Raw genomic sequence first — 9,423 nt, 5'->3', positions numbered from 1 at the left:
GTTTGTGCTACAACCAGACTGCTACTCATATTTACTTAATAAATGTATGCCACATTGGACTGAGATAGCAACAAGCACCTTATTAACTAAGAAAAGCTGAGAAACCAGGGAGCAAATCTATTCCCGAGCCTCCCTGAACCTGATGTCCCCTTCCTTCCCCCCCAATCCATATCATAGCATTGATTTTACTCCCACACAAGGCACAGAATCATTTCCTTCAGCTACTGGGCTCTTCTCCTGGTTGTTTGCTTTTAGGGGAGGGAGTGGGGGCTGACAGAACGGAGGAAGATGTAAATCTAACAAGCCAGTCAAAAACTCTCTCCATTCTCACTTCAGTCCTTACCTCCACTTGCTCTGCCTATTATGAATACCAGCTGAGGAGTAGCTAGATAAGGAAAATGCAGAGGGTGTGAATGAGAGAGAAAAGACCACAACAGGGGAAAGAATACTCCCCCATACACATGTTTCCTCCCCCTGCTCCACCCTCATTAGCTCAGCTAGACAGAGAAAACTTCCTCTTGACATTTATCTGTGATCAGGGACTAGATACAATTTTTGCCCAGGAGATGTAAAAAATTTCAGTGACACCCTGAGATGGTAAGACTTTGACATTTTATTAAGAAACATCTTTATTTTAAATGATAGTACAAAAATTGTATATATAATATAGATCTGTATAAGTGTATATACACACAAATGATCACCCCCCCCACACACACCCTTCCTCATCAAAATCAAACCCTATTAAAATCCTAAATAAGAAAAGTATATTTAAGTTTTCCTAAAACATACTGTACATAAAGCTGTCAGAAAACCTGAAAAACTGACAACATTTTGAGAAGAATCTAGGTACCCACCCACCCTCTTTCTCTCCTCCACCAACATAAATGGCCTTGGCAGGAAGACAGGCCATAGGACAAAGCCAGAGAGAAAGGAGTTATCGTTATTGTTGGTAAAGCAAGATGCCTGAAACCAACTAGGAAGCACAGGATATAGAGTATGACCTAGACTAATTCTGAGAAACAAACCACTTCAGCATAAACAGAAAATATGTAATAGGGAAGGAGGGGAGTGGCAAGTGGAAAGACAAGGCCCATAGATTAGAAATGACCTACTAATTAAGTGCTAGTGCCTAGGAAAGACTCAATGAGATAAGAACAAATGGGGTCGCAGAAGTAGTTTAGAGGGGAAAGCAGGGGGAGAGAGATAAGGAATCACAAGTTCCTGCCATTAAACAGCCAAATTGCTACTGTAGATTCTAGGAATGTAACTCCCTACCCCCAAAAGGCAGTGTACCACCAGAGGCTCAAAGCTACTTAATTCAAATTCATATCCTTCTTACTCCTGATCTCTTAATAAACACATTGGCATAAGAAACAGAGTACCAATTCATCACATAAAATGGAGAGATATAAGAACAGATATGATATGCCCAGAACAGCATACAGGTGGTCTTGACATATATTCCATTCTAAAGCTCCTTTTCTAGCCATACAAAGATGTCTGCACAAGAAGACCATTCTCCAATAAATTTGGATAAAAACCAATTTCTACTCAATATTCAACTTCTGGAAGAGTTCACTATATGCCTGAAATCTTCTAGCTCTGGAAGTCCATAATGATGTTTGTTAGGAGAGAGCCACATAAGCTTTCTCAAAATGATCATTTCTCAAAAGGATGAGATTTCTAAGCTGGGAAAATAGATATACAGAATACCTGCCCCTTGTACCATGACCCTTTATCTACGGTCTCTTTTCTGTTTGGAGGTGTAAGAGATTTTACAAGTGCCAGTCAAAACAGCTGCCACAGGAGTGGAAATGCTCTGTGGATGGGCAGCTCCATCATTACCCCTGACACTTCTCTGAACCGTTTAACTTACATGGTGTCATCACACCATATGCTAAATGAATCTCTGTAAAGCCGGATCCTGGTTCTCTCAGGGGCTTCACTCCTCAGGTTTCTTATTACATCGGTTAGAGCATACCTCTCAGAGAAGGGCCAAAGTAAAACTTTTTCTTCCTCAGCCCTTTTAGTGAAGCCACAGAAACCCTCTCTAATGTGTTTAATGAAGATATTTCCAGGTTATGGGGCAGCCCGGGTGGCTCAGTGGTTTAGCACCGCCGCCTTCAGCCCAGGGGCGTGATCCTGGAGACCCCGGATCAAGTCCCACATCAGGCTCCCTGCATGGAGCCTGCTTCTCCCTCTCCCTGTGTCTCTGCCTCTCTCTCTCTCTCTCTCTCTCTGTGTCTCTCATGAATAAATAAATAAAATCTTAAAAAATATTTCCAGGTTATACCAGGTACTTTAGAGCTGAACCTCAAACAAAGAGAAAAGTGGGAAAATCCATATGTATTTATAAATGTACACAACAACGTACACCCAGCAAATGGGTACTCAAAATGCCCTGCTCACAGAGCACTTAACTTCAACTGTAGAGCCCTCTGATAAATTCATTTCTTTTACATCAATATAAAGAAAGAAATTTTGGATGCCATGGATTTCTAACATTACTGAGCAGACACAAACATTTTGATAATGCAATGGTAAGGCTGAAGAAGGGGAAAAGGCAACGACAAAAAAAAATACACATGGATCTGATAGAGAAAAGAACATCTTTTAAGGCACTGAGTTCAGAACATAGAAAACTTAAAGTCAAGTTCTCCCATATTTCCATTAAGAAACCTCAACTCTGGCATTACAATTAAAAAATCCCACAGAGGTAGTGATAGGAAGGGAATGTACATTTGTATATTTATAAGTAATTTCCCTGAAGCTAGGAACAAGAACAGAATATTAAGACATCCTATTTTTTGGGGGGTAAGGCTTAAGACCAAATACAGAGTCTAAAATTCATAAATTAATACTAATATTGTTAAAACAGCTTTAAAGTAAGCGATCATCCTAGGTTCCAAGTTTCTCCTGCTTAAGTGCCAACTCTGAACCACCCGTCTGTTGTTTGATTCTCTGTAATCCAATCTTGTTAATAAGCCAATTGGGATCCATCAACGTAGAAGATCTAGCAACATTTTCCCAACTTTCTTTTTTTTTTTTTTTTAAGTTTTATTTATTTATCCATGAGACACACACAGAGAGAGAGAGGCAGAGACACAGGCAGAGGGGGAAGCAGGCCCCACACTGGGAGCCCGATGTGGGACTCGATCCCGGGTCTCCAGGATCACGCCCTGGGCCGAAGGCAGGCGCTAAACCGCTGAGCCACCCAGGGATCCCCTTTCCCCAACTTTCATTGCTGATCCTGAAAGATGCAAATCATAAAATGGTATTGCCATTAATTCATTTAATATTTAACTACTTCAAGGGATCCTGACCTACCATTCTCTCCATGGCAATACAACTGGAGATGAAATCCCATTTCCCTACCCAGGATGCTAAAGGATCTACTTCAAGTAAATAACAACAAATACCTTTTTGCTACTCTTCCCTTTTCAGATGTTTCTCTTTTCTCTTTCCTTATTCCAACTCCCTATCTCAGAGGACCCCATCATCAAAAATAACTTGAATGGGCAGCTCAGGTGGCTCAGTGGTTTAGTGCTGCCTCTGGCCTTGGGTGTGATCCTGGAGACCTGGAATCAAGTCCCACGTCGGGCTCCCTACATGGAGCCTGCTTCTCCCTCTGTCTGTGTCTCTACCTCTGTGTGTGTGTGTGTGTGTGTGTCTCGTGAATGAATAAATAAAATCTTAAAAAAAAAAAAAACTTGAGGGGGATCCCTGGGTGGCTCAGTGGTTTGGCGCTTGTCTTCGGGGCAGGGCGTGATCCTGGAGTCCCGGGATTGAGTTCCGCATAGGGCTCCCTGCATGGAGCCTGCTTCTCTCTGCCTCTCTCTCTCTCTCTCTCTCTCTCATGAATAAATAAATAAAATCTTTTAAAAAAATAGAATTATTAGAGATTTTTCTTTTTTCTTTTCTTTTTTTTTTAAAGATTTTATTTATTCATAGAGACACACACAGAGAGAGGCAGAGACACAGGCAGAGGGAGAAGCAGGCTCCATACAGGAAGCCCCACGTGGGACTCAATCCTGGGCCTCCAGGACCACACCCCAGGCTGCAAGAGGCGCCAAACCCCTGTGCCACCCTATTAGAGATTTTTCTAGGTGAGAATGATAACCTCCTACAGAAAGAGAATAATAAGAATTTCTGAACAGTTCCCCAAAACAGTAGGAACTCTGTATGCTCAGGAGGGAGCGCTGGATGGCAACTCCTGACCCCAGTCAGAAGTCACCCCAGAGAGTTCGGTAGCTGGGGCTGGATATCCTCTGAAGAGTTAACTTCCACTCCCTTAACAGGAAAGGGGGGGGGGGCGAGGAATTAAAGTCAATATATACACAAAGAAACCAACATATCTAAAATGACACCTGGTCCCTCTATCTCTATAGTTAAGCCAAGGCTCTGAAATGGCACACAATAGCAGCTTATTGTTAGCACCTGGTTCACAAAGGGACTCAGAAAAAAGAAAAACATCGCAAGCAGAAAAAGGACAATTTGACAGCAGATGGCACAATTTCACCCTGCCCTTACGTAGGCTTCTCTCTTGCTATTTCGTCATCCCCCAAAACCAAGAGTAATCTCTCAAGTCTGGAGGAAACCTAGTAAAGGTGGCCAGTAGCCAAAATTAATTTCAAAACTGGTATTTTTGCCTATAAGCCTCTAATAGCCAATTCTGTTTGTCAAACTTGGTTTGGTGAGTTATATTTTCAGTCTATTTTGAGCCCCAAGTGGTTCTGCACCTCTGGAAAAACACAGCAAATTACCTCACTAATCAAGGTAAATAGAACCATGTTAACTGTCAAGTTTTATTCCAAATTAAAAATGTATGTTTTCCCCATGATCGCTAATTAAAAAAACTGTATTCTAAACAGCCATTCAAATGTTTACTTGGCACATCCCTCTGGTTTCTTCTAATTTACAATAAAGCTAGCAAGCAGGTCTAGAATGATGGGGGTCCGATTTCAAAGACAGTAACTTCTGTAATGTAACCTCTCCACAACCTCTCTCTCTATCCATATCCTCTTTCTTTTGAAAAAACTCCAAACTGGTGCACAAAGAAAACCCAGCAATGAAACACTTTCCAAAAGTGTCTAAGCAGGGATCCCTGGGTGGCGCAGCGGTTTAGCGCCTGCCTTTGGCCCAGGGCGCAGTCCTGGAGACCCGGGATCGAATCCCACATCAGGCTCCCGGTGCATGGAGCCTGCTTCTCCCTCTGCCTGTGTCTCTGCCTCCTCTCTCTCTCTCTCTCTCTCTCTCTCTCTCTGTGACTATCATAAATTAAAAAAAAAAAGTGTCTAAGCAAAGGGAGCAGGCATAGTGATAGAGAAGGGAGTCAGGCAGATGGAGTTATCGAGTCAAAATTTTTGGTTCCTTACTTTATGGCACTGCTAGTTTTTTATTTCCTTTGCCAACACACACTGGGCACCCATAAAGCACAAAAGCTCTGCACAAAGTCAGACCTTGAGGAAAAAGAACAATTTCCTCATCCCAAGCCAAATGGAAACAAAACTCCACCAACACTATCAGCACTCACCTCTTTCCCGACTTCTTTTGCAATTAGGAGGATACCATATAAGCTCCACAGAAAGGCACACTTAGAAAACTCAACAAAAATTTTATGAAATTAAAAAGTTGATATTAAAGCTTGATATTATATAAATAAATGTTTGGAAGCAAGTTGTTCTAGCAAAGACTACCCTCCTGATTGCAATTTTATAAAATCCAGCCAGAACAAAGTTTGTATCTCAAGACCAGATTGTTATATAACCCCACAATCCTCTTTCTGGCCACTTTCCAGCATTGTGGAAGCACAGCCTGGAGGATTTTGGATTTACATACACTTCTCCCACAAACAAGTTTTCTTCCCTTTCCAGTTTTTAAATATTCCACTTCATTTTCTTAAACTGGCATCTGATTTATAGACACATAATGGATGCAGAATTAGGCAATTACCAATTTCTTTTCAGTGAAATTAATTCAGGATAGAGGGGAATGCCTGCTCCTTTGGAAGCAGAATATATTTCTTTCTCTTCCCAAAATCTTGCTTCTAATCCACCTCCCAGTTTTCTTTTCTATCAGGTATACATCGTAAACCTAAGACAAATTTTAAGGTCACTTGATGGTACAATTATTAAAGGCTCTGTGTGTGTCCATACTAGGAATGTTATCTAAATCTTCTGATACAAAGTCAGTTATTTAAAAAACAATCAACCCACAATTTCCAGCATTCTTTTACTTCTAAGCTTAAAGCAATGATGTGAGCTGAGAAATTTGGTCCTTATTCTTTTGGTCCCTCAAAAGAAGTGTTCCCTAAATTTGGCTTTGAATTTTCCAGTTGCATAGCAAGCCTTCCTGAGCCCAAGCACTGTACCCAGCTATAGTTTTATTCTTAAGGACATTCTTAATTTTTATACAATGTCTGTCCTCTCTATTTTCTTTTAAAAAGAGAAAAAGATGGACACTAGTACAGGTTGTGGCCCTGGCACATTAAGATGAAACAGTTTCCAAGGAAACTGCAGGATGAGGCTCTATGGTCCCTCCTGCCCCAGTTACTGCCATGTCTCTCTCTTCCATCTCCCCCTCTGTAACTACTACAGCATCTACTTCTGCCACCTCTTCAACCATGGTGAAATCAACTCCATTGGGCTGTTGTCGGGCCATGGCCTCTAGCTTGAGGCGGTACTGTTCTGCCTCCTGCTCTTTCTTTAGGAGCTGGTGTCGGTATTCCTGAGCTCTTCGATTGGCTTCCTGGAGCTGCTGTTGTAGTAGCTCTCTTTCAGCGCCCTCCTGTAAAAGTAAACCATGTCATCACCAGGTAAGAATTCCTGATCCCAGATTATCCAGAGAGTAGACAAAAATGTAGAGAAAGGTTCAGGCCTTAAAAATTTTGGCTTCTGAGTCTTTCCTTTCTCTTTTCTCTACCACTGCTAAAAACATTACCTTGTTCTCCTCCACACTGTTTGTCATCTCGTCTATCCTTGGTTTCTTAGTCAGAGGCAACTTCTCTGCTTCTTCCTCTTCTTCAATTACAGTTTCCTCTGCAACCTGACCAGCAGGTACAGTGAGAACTACAAGCCAAAGGACACATAGTCAAACAAAGAGGTTTTGCTTGCTTTATTATTTTTTAAAATATTTTATTTTTATGTAATCTCTATACCCATTGTGGAACTTCAAACTTACACCCTGAGATCAAGAGTCTCAAGCTCCACAGACTAAGCCAGCCAGGCACCCCTGACTGCTTTAAATTAAGAAATAAACTGAAATATATTAGTTGAAATCTTACTATTCATATTTCTTTGGATTTTTTTTTTTTTAAGATTTATTTATTTATGATAGAAAGAGAGGCAGAGACACAGGAGGAGGGAGAAGCAGGCTCCATGCCGGGAGCCCGACGTGGGACTCGATCCCGGGACTCCAGGATCACACCCTGGGCCAAAGGCAGGCACTAAACCACTGAGCCACCCAGGGATCCTTCTTTGGATTTTAGAATCAAAAGGTAAAGCATGGCCCTACAGAGAGAAACAGAAAAGATTAGAGAGGCAGATTTGGAAGCCATACAGTTAACACCCAGGTCTGAGGCTCTTATATAAAGATGTGTAACTCTACAGGCACAGTAGTTCAGTCAGTTAAGCGTCCAACTTTGATTTCAGCTGAGGTCATGATATCAGGGTCCCTGCACTGGGCTCCAAGCTGAGTGTGGAGGATGCTTAAATTTCTCTTTCTCCCTGGGCCTACCCCCACTTGCACACATGCATGCACTCTCTCTCTTTAAAATGAAAAAAATCTAACTCTGGGTTAAAAGCTATGGCCAATAAGCTTACAATTCTTCTAATATAACTTGTCTAATGAAGGCCTGATGTCTTTACATAAGATTTTATTTATTTTTTTTTAATTTTTTTTAATTTTTTTCTTTCTTTCTTTTTTTTTTTTACATAAGATTTTAAAGAAACTTCACATGAAGGCAGTTTTCTAGTCACTATATTCCAATTTATTTCTCTTCCATAGATAAGTGAAAAAAAGGTCAACACCTACCTATCAGAATAACTAATATTTTAAAAGTGCTAACACCAGATGATAACAGGATATGGAGAAACTGGATAATTCATAAATTGCTGGTGGGAATGAAAAATGGTACAATCACTAGGAAATAATTTGGCAGTTTTTTTAAAAAGATTTATTTATTAATTCATTCAGAGAGAGCGAGGAGAGAGGCAGAGACACAGGCAGAGGGAGAAGCAGGCTCCATGCAGGAAGCTGGATATGGGACTCGATCCCGGGTCTCCAGGATCACACCCCGGGCTGCAGGCGGCACTAAACCGCTGTGCCACCGGGGCTGCCCAATTTGGCAGTTTCTTACAAAACTAAACATGTACTTAGCATGCAACCCAGCAACTGCACCTCTGGGCATTTATCCCAGAGAACTGAAAATTTATGTTCCCATAAAACATGTACACTATTGGTCATAACAGCTTTGTTCATTGATAACCAAAAACTAGAAACAACTTAAATGTCCTTCAATGAATGGTTAAACAAAATATGGTAATCCACATCATGGATACTATTCAGCAATAAAAAGGAATGAACTATTGATACAAACAGTAACTTGGATAGATTTTAAGGGAATTATGCCGAGAGAAAAAAAGCAAATCTCCCAAGATTCCATATTACATGATTCCATTTATAATATTCTTTTTTTTTTTTACTTTTTGTTTTTATTATGTACTACATTAATACACTGCATAACCTTCTAGAAGGGGTAGATGAACCATAACCGAGGTATTTTTCATCAATCAGGAAAATGCTTCCTTAATCGATATTCTCCAAACCCTTTGACACATAGTAAGGATTAACTCCAGAGACTCGCCTATCTCTTTGCATCAAACTCCACTGATATGGATAATAGGCAACCCTTTTTTCCTTGCCCCCGTTAGTGAACCTGTGGATGTGCGCCGTGGCTATGCCGGGGATGACCAAGCACACGGCCATGACGCCGATCCCGGGCAGAATCTCGAACCACATCGCACCGCGGTTGGCAGGGCCAAACCCTTCCTTCCCCACCCCCGGCAAAGGTGACCGCGCCTCCCATTTATAATATTCTTGAAATGACAAAAGTACAGAGGTAGAAAACAAATTAGTGATTGCCAAAGGTTAGGAATGAGGTGGGAAGGGAGGTAGCTGTGGATATAAAAGGAGCACAAGGGGGCAGCCCGGGTGGCTTAGCGGTTTAGTGCCACCTTTGGTCCAGGACATGATCCTGGAGACCCAGGATGGGGATTGAGTCCCAAATCGGGCTCCCTGTAGGGAACTTGCTTCTCCCTCTGCCTTTCTCCTCTGCCTCTCTCTGTGTGTGTGTGTCTCTCATGGATAAATGAATAAAATCTTTGAGGGAAAAAAAAAAGGAGCACAAGGGATCCTTAGGAT

General features: G+C 41.5%; 2 protein-coding genes across 12 annotated transcripts in view; both read right to left on the bottom strand.

Annotated features, from left to right (window-relative positions):
- Positions 1-595: 595 nt before the first annotated feature.
- The window catches only part of GABPB2 (GA binding protein transcription factor subunit beta 2), a 34,490-nt gene continuing 25,662 nt past the window's right edge, over positions 596-9,423 (bottom strand). For all 11 annotated transcript variants that reach the window (XM_049095921.1, XM_025453059.3, XM_025453058.3 and 8 more), the window contains 2 exons: positions 6,943-7,070; positions 596-6,789 (listed from right to left, as the gene is read on the bottom strand). In XM_049095921.1, the coding sequence (XP_048951878.1) occupies positions 6,490-6,789; positions 6,943-7,070 (428 nt within the window). In that variant the 3' untranslated portion in view covers positions 596-6,489. The remainder of the gene's footprint in view (positions 6,790-6,942; positions 7,071-9,423) is intronic.
- On the bottom strand, positions 8,689-9,102 carry LOC112663986 (NADH dehydrogenase [ubiquinone] 1 alpha subcomplex subunit 1-like). Its single transcript, XM_035700933.2, has one exon. The coding sequence runs from the start codon at positions 9,019-9,021 to the stop codon at positions 8,809-8,811; it is 213 nt and encodes a 70-aa protein (XP_035556826.1). The 5' UTR covers positions 9,022-9,102; the 3' UTR covers positions 8,689-8,808.

Source organism: Canis lupus, chromosome 17, assembly GCF_003254725.2.
Source record: "Canis lupus dingo isolate Sandy chromosome 17, ASM325472v2, whole genome shotgun sequence".
Classification (NCBI taxonomy): domain Eukaryota; kingdom Metazoa; phylum Chordata; class Mammalia; order Carnivora; family Canidae; genus Canis; species Canis lupus.
The sequence above is the reverse complement of the archived record's forward strand: the minus strand, read 5'-3'. Positions and strand labels throughout refer to the sequence as shown.

Excerpts from the sequence above, each read along its gene's own strand:
- LOC112663986 (XM_035700933.2), bottom strand. The coding sequence starts at position 9,021 with ATGTGGTTCGAGATTCTGCCCGGGATCGGCGTCATGGCCGTGTGCTTG.